Consider the following 17,500-nt stretch of genomic DNA (forward strand, 5'->3'; position numbering starts at 1 on the left):
ATTGTTATCACAGGAAGCAACAATTCTATTATAAAGTTTTGCAGTAAAATGTTTTGACAAGCAACAGACTAACATTATATCGAGGGCTGAGCGCGAAACTATTGTATCTTGCTCTTTATTCATATACAGTTACAATAGTTTCGCGCCCAGCCCACGATATCGCGATAATTAATGGCGGTACAATAACATCATCGTACCATATTTCAGGAAAAATGCCAGAATCCAATATGACGTTGAATATATCACATAAATGAGAGGCAATAATATCTATACTCTCCTTAAAATATTCGTTCATTAGTTGATCACTGCTCTTAGCTTTATATCTTTAAGTTGTTTAACAACATTTACAATTTCATCAACTGTGATTTCACAATCAAAGTCTTCAAACGGAAAATCAAAATTATGCGTGGAACAAAAATCTTCTTCCTCCTTATTTTTACATTGAAATATATCGGTTTCTAAATTTGAAAAATAATCATAAAAATCTTTTAACGTAACCTCACTATCTTTGCTCCTTTTCTGTTTCTTACTAAATCACTTCCAAAACTGCTTAGGCCGACAATGTTTTAACTGTTCGATCATTTAATTTCCTCGCTTCGAAACACTTCTTTTTCTTGCAAGCAATTGCCTTATATTATTTTTACGTAAGTAAAAACACTCTCTATTTGAGGGGGATTTACAATTATCAAATAAGCGCAAAGATTCTAAATAATACGCCCTTGCATGCTGACAATCCGTATCAAACCATTCAGCCTTTTTACTCAAGGGCGTGTCACAAAAGGAAATATGTGTGTTACGTTTGATATGTTTTAGAAATATAGGATCCGCAACATCTCTTCAAATGTTTGTAAAACGGTTAACAGTGTTATTAACTGACGACCTTTGTGTACTATATATAGAACTTGTTAAATGGTTCAAGTCCAGTAATCTTGATGCAAGGCAAAAAAGAAAATTATCCTGACACTCGGCATTCCATTTATTCCTTATTTTATCTTCTACTTGTGTGGTAGTTATTTGCTTTTGGCATGATAAAGAAAATGTAACTGGGGCATGATCACTTCATTCATTCATGCTACCAATAGAGAACTTTACGAAACGGTCATGTATTTTTTATAGCTTTTTTATACAAATTATCAAAATTAGTTTTTTTCATACAAAAAAAATGAAAGCTAATAAATTTGCATATTATATGTACATAAAGGTCGTTGACTTCAAATCACTTGCCCCTCACCAATTAAGTTCGAGCCTCACTCGGGGCGTTGAATTCTTCATGAGAGGAAACCATCCAGCTGGCTTACGGAAGGTCGGTGATTATACCCGTGATGCAATAATGCATGGAGGGGCACCTGGGGTCTGCCTCCATCATCAAAGCTGGAAAGTCGCGATATGGCCTATAATTGTGTCGGTGCGATGTTAAGCCCAACAACAACAAAATGATAATAATGTATCCACAAGTTATGTTATTTTTAAACATGACGATAAAAGGATATCAAAATGTGACCGCTCTTTACTTGACGTTCGTCATTCTGTGTGACCATAAATGATACATGTAGCTCAACATTCTTTTTTCATCATGTTTGTAATAAGTGACAAAATATATATTCCTGTTGTTTACATTATAAATAACGGGTGTTATTTTCGTATGAAATATGCAGTATCTTTGAATTACTCAATACTGAAATTATGGCCGGGCAATGCAGTTATAAGCAAAAAATAAATAAGATTATCAAAGAATTTATAAAACTAATCCGTTGTGCTTTACAATATAACAGAAGAGCTTCCCAAACATTACGTCATGTTTAAGGAGATGTGTATTTTAACATAGGCCTAATCATGTGCGTTTCTTTTCCGTTGATAATGACATATTTCAGTTAGTGGAAAAGTAAATACTAACTTGAGTTTCTTCTCGAACCTTACTGAAAGATAAGAAATTAAATAAAGTTTAAAAGAAAATAATTGTACAAGTCTGGAATTCGAACTTACGACGAAAAATTCCGAAATGGAGCGCGTTCCCGAAAGTCCAACGAGAAATTAGTGTTTGCATCGAAAACGTTGTGTAAGGTCTAATATTCATGTTATTCTTTTGATTGTTTACATTTCAAAATGCCATAATACTGTGCGATATCTTAGGTTGCCTGCGCACATCAGCAATACAGGGTCGTCATAATCCTCTTGTCTCTTGTTTTGGCGGGTCATTAATTGTAATTTAATTGTTGCTCTGACCTTTGCAGTCATTGAGTACAGTTCAACTTTCTTTTTATATATTCTACATTAGCACTTTTTGTATATGAGCCGTGTCATGAGAAAACCAATATAGTGGCTTTGCGACCAGCATGGATCCAGACCAGCCTGCGCATCCGCACGGTCTGGTCAGGATCCATGCTGTTCGCTTTCAAAGTCTATTGCAATTAGAGAAACTGTTAGCGAACAGCATGGATCCTGACCAGAGTGCGCGGATGCGCAGGCTGGTCTGGATCCATGCTGGTCGCAAAGCCACTATGTTGGTTTTCTCATGGCACGGCTCATATAATCCGTTTGTAACCATTTCAAATGTGAGAAATTTCCCTGATGGTAATTACCCTTCTTTACAATTTCCTGTTATTCTGAACATGGTTTGTATGAAGAATGAAGTGCTGTGCACAATTGATCGTTGTTATTTCTGCTACCGACAATTCCAAGGATTGTTTTTACGCATCCACTTGTGAGCAGGTTTTACAGGGGTTGTGCTGTTCTACAGAAAAACAACGATGAATGGACAACGATTGCAACACCTGACCATACAACATTATGTTCAGATAAAACTTTAGAAAACAACAGACTATGAGCTGTAAAATTTATTTTATAAACGTTACTTCATAACAATATCCCTAAATAATACGAGAATCTGACTGCATAACTACAACAAGAAAAATCAACCAATAAATACATACTTTAAACTGAGGTAACGTTGGTAACAAAAACGTAATTCAATTACTATAAAAAAATGAAATGCCAAATTGTCCACATATCAAGAAAATATGAAATAACTATAAAAGTTGTTAAAAACTTGTGATCTATGTAAACGTTATTTGTAAAGTGAATGTTCTTATTAACCAAAAGACTATTATTACTAGGCCATGTGGTTTTGTACAAGAAGATTTTCAAAGTTTTTCCCCTATCATTACTAGGCCATGTGGTTTTGTACAAGAAGATTTTCAAAGTTTTTCCCCATAAATGTTAATATAAACCATGTGAACCCAGGGGCGAAGCTATATTTTACCCTAGAGAGATAATTTGAACGATCTTGGTAGAGGACTACACGATGATACTACATACCAAATATCAAAGCCATAAGCCCTGTGGTTTTGAACAAGAAGGTTTTCAAAGTTTTTCCCCATGTAAGTCTTTATAGACCATGTGACCCCCGTGGCGGGGCCAGACTTGACCCTAGTGATATTATTTGAACACTTTTGGTCGAGGCCTACTATGTAATGCTACATAACAAATATCAAAGCCCTAGGCCATGTGGTTTTGGACAAGAAGATTTTCAAAGTTTTTCCTTATAAATGTCTATATAAACGATGTGAACCCCGGGGCGGGACCATATTTAACCCTAGGGAAATAATTTGAATAATTTTGGTAGAGGACAACTAGATGATGCTACATACCAAATATCAAAGCTATAGGCCATGTGGTTTTGGACAAGAAGATTTTCAAAGTTTAACCTATATCTATATAAACCATGTGACCCCTAGGGAGGGTCATATTTGACCCTAAGGGGATATTCTGAACAATCTTGTTAGTTGGCCACTAGATGATGCTACATACCAAATATCAAAGCCCTAGGACCTGTGGTTTTGGCCGAGGCAGAGTTCAGTAAGAAATTCAATTTTTTGAAATATTTAAAGAAGAGCATTCAAGGAACATCCCTATGAAGTTTCATCAAAATTGGCCTAGTGGTTAAAGAGCAGATGTTGTTTACAGGAAAGTAGGTACGGACGATGGACGGACGCCGGACGGACCGGCCGCATGGCAGAGTTATGGACCTGACACGGAAAAGACCCTGTTAACCTTTGACCTCTAAGTGTGACCTTGACCTTAAAGTTAGGAATCGGGGTCTTGCTCATGACACACCGTCTCATTGTGGTAGTTATTTCAAGTGTGAAGGACGGAAGGACTCAGCCTATTTCTGTGTCCCCCTATTTTCCTCCGAGGACAATAACCTTTCATAATCTAACCAAATTACTTTGAGATACAGGAATTTGAAAATACGCGTTAAAAACACGCCTTAAGAAATGGTTTTAAAAACAAATGACAATTATTGTGCTGTAGATAAACATCATACAAATGTATATGTTTATAGGTTAATAGATATAAGTTAAACAAATTTCTGGACACAGCTAACATGTATTTTCGTAATATGTTTTGTAATTACTTAAGGTAGTTCTGCACGTTCGGGTCCAAAAAATTCTACATTGTAGAATTTGATTTAACCTTGATTTCTTTAAACTTCAGTATATGCTTAGAAAATTCGGCAAATATAAAAGATAAGGTCGTGTGTTTGAAATTTTGCTAAACTGATTTGAAAAATTTGGATATCGTACGAGTTTTCATAATGGATGTTTGTGGGTAAATCACAATTTGGATAACATTTTGTCCAATAGTATTCTTTTTACAATTACAGTTGAATATCGTTACCTCGATATCGGTTTGCTCGATACTCCGGTTAGCACGATGTGTTTTAGTCGGTCCCGATTTTTCCCTTTATATTTTAATGTAATTATGTATCATTACCTCGATATGGTTAGCTCGATATTATGTTTAGCTCGATGAGATTTTTCAGTCCCGTCACCTTACCTGTACTGCTTTTACACCTGGTTTCGTCGATATTACAGCTTGTCAAACAATATCCATGTTATTTGTAAGGTGTGAAAATCAACCTATTGTTGTTCGGCGATGTATTAATCATAATCAAGCTAGTTTGTGTGTTTATTTTGTTTGATATTTAATCTTTAATCCAATTTAAATGCCATAAAGTTTGCATTTAATTCCAAATAACTAGTCTTATAAAATAGCGTGTAAGCAAGCAAGCTGTTTTCCAATATAACAACTAATTTGGATGAAATATTTTTTCTGTTTGACGGAGTAAAATTCTGCCATTTAGGATTGAGTAACAATATGCGTATTTAACAGGCAAATTTTCGTTATCGAAACACAGTCAAAATGACTACTCAACTAGGAAATTACCGCTGCATTTAGACTTGTTTAGCGAAGGAATAAAAATGCTAATGTTTACACGTATAGTTTGAATAATTAAAAAGTTGTATGTATGTACATGTATGTACTATTTAATTATTATGTTTTATTTGTTAACAAAATTAAATCGTATTTACGTTTTATATCATTTATTTCCCCTTTCAAACCCTCTGAAAAACGCATTGTATATAATGACAATATAGACGTACGACACAAGTACAAGGTAGTCCCAGACAGTCGATATCGTTACGTCGAACTTCGGATACGTCGATGCTGTTTTTACAGTCCCTTGAATATCGAGGTAACGGTATTCGACTGTATTTTAATCAAATTTCTCACATCCGCAAATAAACACACGGTCTATAACATGGTTAAATAAATAATATTGGTCCGCGTGTTTGTTTTTGAAATATTTGCCCTTGGTTAAAGACATCTCCATATTACACACTGACTTTTAGACATTATTTGGGATTATTTTACGTGTCAAATCTTTTGGAATCATATTTTAACTCAATAAAAATAGCAACATTGCTGTTTAAATAGATTTACTAATCGGTTGCCATTAATTTATGTACATTTTCATTTCTGTATGGTACCGGGTGTGGGCTTTATTGTACGGTATCCGGATAAATGACGGCGTTACGCCAATACTTCCGATTTACCGAACGTACAGAACTACCTTAAATTTATACTAAGAGATACAATACATTCAATAATTTTCACATGAAAGAGCTGTTTTATTTGTACAACGGAACATAGACTTCAAGCAAATATTGGCGTAACTGAGAAAAACTTTCAGCAAATATGTAACAGTTGTATATCACAGATATATGTAAAATCACAATTAACAAATCTAAAATTCCCAACGCAGTTCGGGTATGTAAACTGTTAAATGCGGTTTTAAAATCTATTCTGAGGTAAAAGTCTGTGTAACATTGGTCACATAAAAATCTCAATAGGAATAAACAACAATTTATTAATATATCTAGTAATTTCGCTTAATTTGTTTAATCGAGATCTTCTATATGCATAGGTATATGTGATGTACTGACAATACTGCGTGACGTCATCGGTCTTCTGTCTTTTTGTTCACCGTCTCCATCATTCAGATCTTCCCTTGACATTTTGATTTTGTTCCTCGTATGAGCTCTGTAAATGTAAATTGTTCGCTTTATACAATATTAATAATAGACAGTTCCGCCTCAGCCGATGGCAGTTACGTTGAATAAAAAAATATCAAACACTTACAACAGCTACATGCACTGACGGACAGACAAGCTAACATGACTCTAAAACGTAGTTTTGTTTGGACAGAAATGTATCACTTTTCATCAAAATAATGGCATGTGTAAGTTTAAATATTTAATGTCAGCATATCTATTGTTAAAATGCATGTTTCATATATTATGTTCTTGGTTGGCATATATTGCTAATAAATCTATTTACAGTATGATAGACTAAGATTTATAAAGTTCAATAGTATGTCATTATCATCGTACCTTGATGCCTTGAAAGCTACTGCTGCAATTACTGCAGCAACGAGAACAGCGGCACATAATCCTACAGCTGCACCAATGATAACACTGTTGTCATCTATAAACAAAAATACATTTACATGGAATCTTTAATTGATAGCTTGTTTATTCTTTTCATGTATTTGTACGGATTGACTGAAGCGGCAGTTATGGCTTAAAGAGTGGTTAATACCTAAAATAAAACTACTGCCACGGATAGATAGAAAAGAAACAAGGATAGATAGAAAGAAACAAGGATAGGTAGAAAGTAACACGGTTGGATAGAAAGTAACATGGCTAGAGAGATAAGAAGCAACGCGGATAGACAGAAAGTTACCCGCGTATTGAACTGTCTTTTTTTCTGTTTTTTGTTATTTATTACAATAATAAAACTATCGCTATGGGAAACAATCCTCAGTCATAAAAATCAGCTTCAGTTTAAAGATGCCGTTTAGGTGTTCGAAAATTTCACCAACAGATGGCCACTACCATTGGCTACTTGTGGAGTGATTAACACCAATTCTTTTGTGTTTTGAAAGAGGGTGTATGATGATAAATGGAGTTATACAATAATTTCAGTTGACATCCTCTAAAGCTCTAATCACAGTGAAATGTTTAAGGTTCGAACCTCGGCCGCGGTGCGCAATTTATTCATCACTCTTGCAAGTATCAAAGACTATGTGCGATATAAAATATCACCGTTCAGATAGTTGCGATTCGTTTGATTATCTGAGAGTATACAAACCTGCAATTTAATATGATAGCTAGTCTATTTATAATTTAAATCGGTATGTGTGGTACAATTTAGTGTTCACTATAACAAAAATTAGTTGTTCGTACCTTTCTTAGCTTCGTCCACTTCTGAATCTGAAATTATACACACAATATTTTTTTATTTGATTTTATGTTTAATCTACGGTGCCCGTAAAGTGACATGTGAAACTTTTTTTTATTTCGTTTTTACGAAATAATAATTCGTTTTTACGAAATCTTATTTCGTAAAAACGAAATGTTATTTAGTAAAAACAAAATCTTTTTTCGTAAAAACGAAATAAAAAGAATTCACATGTCACTTTACGGGCACGGTATTAATCGGATATTGAACATTTAATACTTCTAACAATAACTATCATGGAAGCTGTTATAATGAATCATCTCATATTATCCTGATTAACCGCCGATAAAGACGGGTTGTATTTGACGCCTATCCCACTTTTACATGTAACAGAACTTTCTAAATATATTTTGAAAACGAGGACAACATTCTAAATTAGTAATAAATATGCAGCGTTTTAAGAACACGTCCACCTTAAAATCAAACACTTAGGTTGTATACAAATAAATAATGAAGAACCGATTTTCAACCTTAATCAGGTTACTGGAGTGAGCTGCATTCAATTATTTGATATTACACAAAAGAAACAGAAACTGAACGTTATCCTTCGAAAGACTTTTTAACTATTCTCTACCCTTCAGTAACACTTCCATGCTTGTTACCCAGTCATGCCGGTAGATTTACACGATGAGAATATTCCATTTACTCAGAACAAGCATTTGTCTTCGGCATAAAATAATTCGCACTTACACAGCACTTCGCTGAAGAAAACTGTGCGATGAGTCGAAATATCCAGAAAATAAAATGTTTTACTATGTAAAATGGAATATTGAAGAATTAAAGGCCATTTTTGTGCGTTTATACGGGTATAAACACATTGAGACTTCTTGTAAATCAATGAACCGGGCTCAATTCAATTGTATTTCGCCTTCCGATAAAAATACAGCTCCAGATTTTATTTTCTTTCCATACAAAATATACAGTGAATCGGGATATTCTCATCTAAAAGGTCAAATCCAAAAACAAGAGAACAACATTTATATTTGTAATGTAGTCGTAAGTCATTTTCATTAAAGGCATTGTGAATACTTACAGTAGCAGTCGTTCTGGTCGTAGCTGCCAGTGATATTTGTGGTGTATCCATCAGGACAGCTTACACAGGCGTACTGTGCTGCCAGTTCTTGATACGTTCCTAACGGACATGATACACAGTAACCGAGTCCAGAGTGGTACATCGTTCCCGGGGAACAGCCAACTGAATACATGTATAAATATCAGCTTTATTATATACAAATACATTATGAAAGTAGGGGCCTATAGGTTCTCATCCGAAAAGAAAAGAACCAAATAACAGTGTCCATTGTCAAAGTTTGTTCAGATAGAATGCCAACGCATTTACTTTTTTGTGCAGGTAAAGGTTACACACTGACAACAATGCAAGGTAAATATGTTATGTAACTAGTTTGAACAAACACTCCTTTGCGTGCTAAGGTGCTCACTGGTATTTTGTAAAATATTAGTCAAATAGGAAGCTGCCGTTTTTTTTTGTTTTTTTTTTTTAAGTACTAAAAGTTAAGACGTCGACCATGGTCTAGAAAGTCAACACAACGTACCACAGATGTCATACTCGTCTTGCAGAAAATACCCATTGCTACACTCAACACTTGCTTCTTTGGAAACGTTGCTTGAATCAGCAACATATGTAACACCATCTATCTCCACTGACAACCAGTCTCTCCCGTTTGTTGTAATAGGTGATAATTCTTCTTCCACAGTGTCCCAGTATACATCCATATCAGTGCTATTACCTGTTTCAGAAAAAATATAATTTTGATCGGGTAATACAACTAAACACGCTGTCCCGTCCTGACGTTATTTATTTTCATTCTGAAAAAAACACAGCTTATTACAAAACGATTGTGTGGTTTCAAGGTTTTGTTTATAATAGCAATAGTAAGCATACTATATGCAAAAGCTTCACGGAAGACCATGTTGATATTATTTTCCAAAACTATGCTGGAAGACGTATGAAACGACAAATGCATTATATTATTTTGGACATTTCTTCGGCACTCCCGAACCCTTATATCTGCCCCTCCAAACTGTAATGTACGGAAACCGGTACCAAGAAAGCGCTTTAATGAACCTTCTGCATGTAAAATTGTTATAACTTATACAGATTACTTCTCGTCGGCTATATAATATTGAGAAGCCGGATATTGTACTGACTAAAACATGTATAATGATGAAATGACGCTGCAATACGCTCATGTTATTATAGGTCACACACCGGTAAATAGTATTCCATATACATGTATATTCTATATAAAACTGACTGTTTTACATAAAAATCACACTGCTGTGACCTGGAAATACTTCTCATACTAAAACTGAGTTTCACTTCATCAAATACAAGACCAAACTGTCAAAAATACATCCACAATGAAATTTAAACAGAAACCAGCTTTAATTTAGACCTCTGTGGCCATGCTAAGTGAAAACTAAGTGTTTAAAAACCTGTCCGCCATTACGCGACTAGACCAGATGGCTCATACGCTGGTTCCTTTACTATAGTTAGGCTTATAGTGACGCTCATACTTCCGGTGGTATTACATGCGCAACGGAATAATGTTTGATCGTGTTACAATCACAAAACAATAACATATGGCTTATTCAAGGAAGGACATACTTTGATAAGGCGCACGTTTCATAAAATATAAAATTAACAGCCGTTTACAGCCCAGAAAAATATAATGTCACGATCATTTACAGTTCATGGCGATCACGTGTATAAACTGGGATCGCAAGGAAGTTCAAGTCACAAACTGTCATGTACCAATAAAACCACTTGAAGGAGTATAACCCTGCAAAGCGATGACTAGAATAATAACATGTTTCAGACATCTAGGAGTGATGGTAGATCTAATTCTATGTGTATAACGTTTCATTTGAAACATATGTAGGAAAACGCGAAGATACGTTTCTGAAATGGAGATGACCAATCAAAATCATATACTCACTCATTAACTTCGTTTTATAAGGTACAGAAACAGTATTTGAACTTTCTGTCTGATTCTATCAATACTTACCAGTCTCTGTATCGTTTCCGAAGTCAAACGTAAACGTGAACGTAATCTCGCTCTCGTCTGTATCAGTTTGGCGCCTTTTTCTGTTGCGGCACTTAGTCACAGACACCGACTTTCGACAGCTTGTTCCGCCTCTACATACATTGCCAGACACAATACTACTCATACGATCTTCAATTTGGAAAGCCTTGCCACAAGAGAATGCCGGAGAAACTGGCAATGTTGCTCGTGCATTAAGAAATGAGGGTCGGCCTGACCCTTCTGTTACATAAAAGAAAGGATATTCCATGTATATATCAATATATCTTTATATAAATGTTTATTATATACCTATATAAATTCTGTCAAAAAACAGCTTGCATTTCACAAGGACATACGAACAGGCTAAAAATCCCGTATTGTACCTTCCAAAAACCCGTATTGTACCTCCTGTATTGTATGTTGCCGGACTACTTTCGTTAATATGCCTGCGCTGACACAGTTATATAAATAGCGCACACAAAAACATCACTCATTTCATTTTAACATCAACAAACATTTAAGATTTCGTTCGATTACAAATAAACAAACTATGGAGGTATATAATAAATGAGACATTACAACAGAAGCTCGATCTTGGATTTTGTATTCGGCTCTCGTGGATTTTGCAAGAACGGATCACACTAGGCGCATGCGTGCCTCGTGAGATGGCAAAATCCACTCGAGCCGAATACAGCATCCAAGATCAAACTACTGTTATAATAACTCTATTATATTGTGTCGTCAATGGAAACTCTAATACAATATATACTGGACATGCTTTTAATTAAAAAAATTCTATTATCTTCATCACATAGAGAAAAAAAACAAGGAACAGAAGTCAACCAGGAACGGCAACAGGCGCCTATACAGCACTCTGAATCATATAAGAAGAGACAAAATGCTAACTTTGAACTGAGGATAATGGTCACTGTGTTGACAAGGATCAATAAAGGCGGTTTTAATGGAAGCATGTTTTGTTTCTTGACAAATGATAACTTAGAATAATGTAAGCTTTCTTACTGGAACAGGACGGCTTTTCGTCGGTTAGATTCCACTGGTAGCTAGAGAACGGTCCGCATTGATAGACAATTGCCCAAGTGTCTGCGCTGTATGTACTGTTCGGCGGGTAATATCCCGGAAGACATTTCATTGTACATGTAATAACATCTTCACTACTGTTACAACTTTTTATCATACCATAACGCCTACTTAACGAGGGACAAGCTGCTGAGGCAAAGGAAAACTTTACGCTGTAGATTATAAGGCTATGCAATAATGATACAAATATAATTACACTGACAATTCCACTTCTGGTGCCTGTCTGAATCACAAAGATAATTTAAGCGGCAGACGTCATGCAACAGAAAATGCTATTTCCGGTTGTAGCAGCATTTTCGTACACCACTGACCTCGTAATATTTCGTTCACTCATTGTAACAGTTTAGGTTGTTTTTATTAATTTGATTAAACCTTTAAATTTGTATGCATTCAAGTATATTCAATATAAGATAAAAGAAAATATTCGTATTTAAATTCAAATCACCTTTTCTTGCCGTTCTAGTATTTCTTTATTCTACTATAGAAAAATAATTGGAAAGGTTTTTAACAGCAATATTACTCTTATAACATACTTGCATACATTACATATAGTTGGACACCTTCCTGACAGACAGCTTTGCTTTACTACTATCAAATTTTTATCCTTACATGGGCATGAATTTTCTCCACACTCCCTCTCTTCCTTTTGGTTTCCAGCACAGTTTTCTCCTTTAGTTCCCAGTGTACATTCTCGTTGGCGTGCCTGTTTTCCTCCACCACAGGTTGCACTGCAGGAGTCCCAACCCGACCAGGCTCCCCATACACTCTCGTCTGTATTCGGATATCAAAATTATAACGTTATAGTTTTATTATTCCGTTTATTATTGACTTTCTCTTTAACTAAATTGATAAATATATTTGATCTAATATGATCGCTCAATTATTTAGTTGTTCTGATAGCACGTGATGTTTGTTTTTATCTGTTTTACTTTCCACATTCAAATCAGCAAACTAGTGGTAAATAACCTCATTTTCACTTCCAATATTTAAAGATGATATAAAAACAAGCTAAGTTTTAAACTACCTGGTTCAATTCCACAAGTAGTACCACTGTAGCCATCAACACACGTACAGGTGAACCCGTCTGCTGCGCTGACACATTCTGCAGAGTTTTCACAGGGGTTCGGAAGACAATTGTCAGGCGGTATAGTGCAGCGGGAACCAGTGTAACTGTCTTCACAACTGCATTTATACCCTGTACCATTGGTTGTACAACTGTGTTCGGTACCGCATGGATTAGACAAACATGCATCTGTTGGAAAATAACAGAAATATTTCATTTTCTTTTCTATACAAATGTAGTAGTTTTTCAATCATATATTTCCTACGTCTGTTGTTACTTGAGCCATTATTATCATCCAGTTTATAAGGAATAATAAAATTACAATAGGCTCTGCAGGCATAGCTTGTACTTGTAAATCGATTGTAATCGAGAAAAATAGTTTAACCTTACCAGACACTTGATATTACTGAAAGTATGCTGAAAAAAAACTACAAAAAAATTGAGTAAAAGAATGGGGCCTCTGTGGCCGGGTGGTTAATTTCGCTGACTACAAATCACTTGCCCCTTACCGATGTGGGTTCCAGCCTCACTAGGGACGTTGAATTCTTCATGTAAGGAAGCCATCCAGCTGGTAAACGGAAGGACGGTGGTTTTATCCAGGTGCCCGCCCGAGATGAAATAATGCATGGAAGGGCACCAAGAGTCTTTCTCCACCAACTTTCTCCACCATCAAAAGCTGGGAAGTCGCTAAATTACCTTTAATTGTGTTGATGTGATGTTAACCCCGATGTTAACCCCAACAAAACAAAACAAAAATCAAAAATAATTACCATAACATTCTGCATGACACATCTCTGTTTCCTCAACATTCCCATCGCATGTTTTACCGCCAGGTGACGGCGGCGGATTATCACATGTTCTGTTTCTCTGTCTCTGTCCAGATCCACATATTGCACTACAGTCACTCCACAAGGCCCACAGTCCCCACCCTCCATCTTCTGTTGTAATTAATAATTATATGACTTTAGGTTTTATTCTTTAAAAGTTATACCACATCACGCTATTGAAACTGTAAGCTACTATGAAGCTTATGCCCTGTTTTTACTGTGTGATTCACATACATATTTTTCAGACTATTCACGTATTTTAATACATGTAAATAATTACTGCTTTAAAATGCATTGAATCGCTTTAAATTTATTTTTTCACAATTACTTACAAATGACATTTTTTTCTGAATTCCGGTAAATTTTGCACACTTTTGTACCGACAACTATTTAAGAAATAATAAGTTCCAAAGAGTGGTTTATCGTAGAATAATATACGATAAATCACAATTGGGAACTTGTTATTTCGATTCTTACACGACATACTAATATCAACAGTGTTAGAAAAAATAGTAACTACTTTTTACGACCGTGCTACATACTTGGATCGGATGACGTCATTGCAAGCGAGTGGTTTATTGCAGAATAACCCTAAATAGATTTTGCTCTACATGTATGTAGGTTATTGGCTGGTCGTGTTAGAATGAAGGGATAAACTATAATAAAACACTACCAAATAACTGCCCTCCCAGCTTATCTCTGTCTTAAATATAATTTTAACCAGGCCACTTAAAACTACAGATAATGTTTATGCAAATAAACAACAACAAATTTTGACTTTTTACCTAAGATAAAATCTAAAAATATTAAAAAATATGTATTTTATTGTCATTTGAATTTATTGATTTTATTATTCATTGCAATAACATGTCTTTCAGAATGCAAAAACAGTTTTTAAAATAAACATTAAAAACATACGCGGATGAATATTACAGAGGTCCCCATTGTATCCCTCATCACAGATACAAGTATATCCTGATTCTGTATTGTTACACTGCCCATTCTCACAATTGTTCTGTTCACAAAAATCTATGTGCGTATCACATGTACTACCAGTAAAACCATTATTACATACGCAGGTAAAACCTTCTTCACTAGATATACATTGACTGGTTCCGCAGGGTGCTGTCTGACAATTGTCAACTGCAAAATAAAAGTTTAGACACTACTAAAACATTCTTCATGTTAATGAAGCTTAATTGATATTTCTAAAAATAGATCAGATTTTTTTTTGGATATCAAACGTTTCAAACGTTTTGTTTAAATCACACTGGTTAATATATTGGCTCATTTGAGACCGAAAAAATGTATCAGAAACGTGGGACCTTGTGATCAATGAAAAAAGAAGCTTTATTCTTCCAAAACAGGGTCATACCTATGCACGATACATTATTGCATAATCTTGTTTCTGACTGGTCAGAACAAGTGTGATTCTGTGAACAGACACGTGTCCTGCTGGAAACACCACCATTGCATGTCACCGTACATTGCGACCAAGATGTCCAGTAGGACGGTCCGTCCTCAGCTGAAAAGTTAATGAAATTTATTAAACTAGGCACGTGAAAACGCGAAAATAGTATTTCATACAATTAAGTGAAAATTTATTGTAGAAATTTGAAATAAATTCCAGATCGTTGTTTCTAGCCTGCGGAAAAGTAGCCATTTATGAGTTTTTTTTCGCTGAAGAACATAAAACCTAAGGTATTCCATTCACAATAATCTTTATGCTGCTGAAAACCCCTTTATTTGATACCGAATTCTGTACTTGTCATTACTTTAATTTGATATTTTTTATATGAAAATGTCAGGAGCGTTCAGAAAAGATGCCAACCAAATCATTACAGAATGTTTTCATAAATTAACCATAAATAATATTACATTGAAACTAAATAAATTTGATACAATACCATTGCTATAACCAAAAACATAGGTAAACCTTTTATCGTAAATAGTAAGGTACTAAAGGTTCATTTTGATAAACGTAATGTGCATAAATACCTTCATCGCATATCTCTCCGCCAAACTTCTCTGGACAAATACAAGTAAAGTTGCCAAGACCATTTTCGCACGAGCCTTCGTTTTGGCACGGGTTTGATTCACAGTGGTCAATCTGAGTCTGACACAGATCTCCAGTGTATCCGGAATTACATTTACATATAAAACCATCTGGGGTCTCCAAACACCTGTGTTCACTACATGGATTGCTTAAACACGGACTTGTTGCTGTAATACAAGGAATTTTCTTTTACAGGTTTCAGTCATACGTCACTTAATATAATGCTCGTATATTTACATGGTAAGACGTAATGCTGGCTAAACCTCAATACATAGTCTAAATAGAACGTATGATAGTCCTCTTGGTAGGTTCTTTATTATAATATGCAGAAAAGATTTTTTTTAAGATATCTCCAACACACTGTATTCCATACTTATTATTTCCGATTACATGGTTCTGTGTTGCATTGTAACACTTCTATTACATATACGCAATGCGTTCTGTACTAACTTTTACATGGTTCTATGTTACATTTTAACTCTTCAATTGCATCTACGCAATGTGTTCCATACTAACGGCCACATTGTTTTGTGTTCCATTGTAACTATTCTACCAATCTACACATTGTGTTCTTTACCAATTTTTACATGGTTCTGTGTTGTATTGTAACTCCTCTATCATATCTACACATTGTGTTCTTTACTAACTGTTACATGTTCTGTGTTGCATTGTGTTCCTTCTATCATTTCTACTTACTGTGATCTATACTAACTGTTACATGGTTCTGTGTTGCATTGTAACTCCTCTATCGCATCTAAAAATTGTGTTCTAAACTAATGTTAAAAAATGATTCTGTGTTGCATTGTAACTCCTCTATCGCATCAACATATTTTGTTCTATACTAACTGTTACATGGTTCTGTGTTGCACTTTTACTCCTCTATCATATCTAGACATTGTGTTCTATACTAACTGTTACATGCTTCTGTTTTGCACTGTAACTTTCCTATCATATCTACACACTGTGATCTATACTAACTGTTACATGCTTCTGTGTTGCGTTGTAACTCTTCTATCATATCGACAGGTTGTGTTCTATACTAATTGTTACATGGTTCTGTGTTACACTGTTACTCCTCTATCATATCTACACATTGTGTTCTATACTAACTGTTACATGCTTCTGTGTTGCACTGTAACTTTCCTATCATATCTACACACTGTGATCTATACTAACTGTTACATGTTTCTGTGTTGCGTTGTAACTCCTCTATCATATCGACAGGTTGTGTTCTATACTAATTGTGACATGGTTTTGTGTTGCAATGTGTCCCTTCTATAATATCTACACCCTGTGATCTATACTAGCTGTCACATGGTTCTGTGTTGCACTGTAACTTTCCTATCATATCTACACATTGTGCTCTATACTAACTGTTACATGGTTCTGTATTACATTGTTACTTTTCTATCATATCTACACATTGTGTTCTTTACTAACTGTTAAATGGTTCTGTGTGGCATTGTGTTCCTTCTATCATATTTACAGACTCTGATCTATACTAACTGTTACATGGTTTTGTGAAGCACTGTAGCTCTCCTATCATATTTACGGACTTTGATCAGTTAGTATAAACTGTTACATGGTTCTGAGTTGCATTGTAACTCTCCTATCGTATCTACACACTGTGTTCTTTACTAACTGTTACATGGTTCTGTGTGGCATTGTGTTCGTTCTATCATATATACAGACATTGATCTATACTAACTGTTACATGGTTCTGTGAGGCACTGTAACTCTTCCATCATATCTCAAACACACTGTA

The 17,500-nt window shown here is 35.1% G+C and overlaps 1 protein-coding gene across 1 annotated transcript in view; it reads right to left on the bottom strand.

The window, feature by feature from the left end:
- Positions 1-2,819: 2,819 nt before the first annotated feature.
- Positions 2,820-17,500, bottom strand: part of LOC123552073 (sushi, von Willebrand factor type A, EGF and pentraxin domain-containing protein 1-like) — a 48,703-nt gene continuing 34,022 nt past the window's right edge. Inside the window, exons 28-40 of the mRNA XM_053541624.1 lie at positions 15,678-15,902; positions 15,055-15,204; positions 14,598-14,822; positions 13,623-13,790; positions 12,814-13,041; positions 12,399-12,560; positions 11,712-11,915; positions 10,674-10,931; positions 9,198-9,392; positions 8,678-8,839; positions 7,590-7,616; positions 6,735-6,828; positions 2,820-6,384 (exon numbers count right to left, since the gene is read on the bottom strand). Of these exons, the coding sequence (XP_053397599.1) occupies positions 6,243-6,384; positions 6,735-6,828; positions 7,590-7,616; positions 8,678-8,839; positions 9,198-9,392; positions 10,674-10,931; positions 11,712-11,915; positions 12,399-12,560; positions 12,814-13,041; positions 13,623-13,790; positions 14,598-14,822; positions 15,055-15,204; positions 15,678-15,902 (2,240 nt within the window). The 3' untranslated portion in view covers positions 2,820-6,242. The remainder of the gene's footprint in view (positions 6,385-6,734; positions 6,829-7,589; positions 7,617-8,677; positions 8,840-9,197; positions 9,393-10,673; positions 10,932-11,711; positions 11,916-12,398; positions 12,561-12,813; positions 13,042-13,622; positions 13,791-14,597; positions 14,823-15,054; positions 15,205-15,677; positions 15,903-17,500) is intronic.

The sequence above is a fragment of the Mercenaria mercenaria genome, chromosome 4 (assembly GCF_021730395.1).
Source record: "Mercenaria mercenaria strain notata chromosome 4, MADL_Memer_1, whole genome shotgun sequence".
In the NCBI taxonomy this organism is placed as follows: domain Eukaryota; kingdom Metazoa; phylum Mollusca; class Bivalvia; order Venerida; family Veneridae; genus Mercenaria; species Mercenaria mercenaria.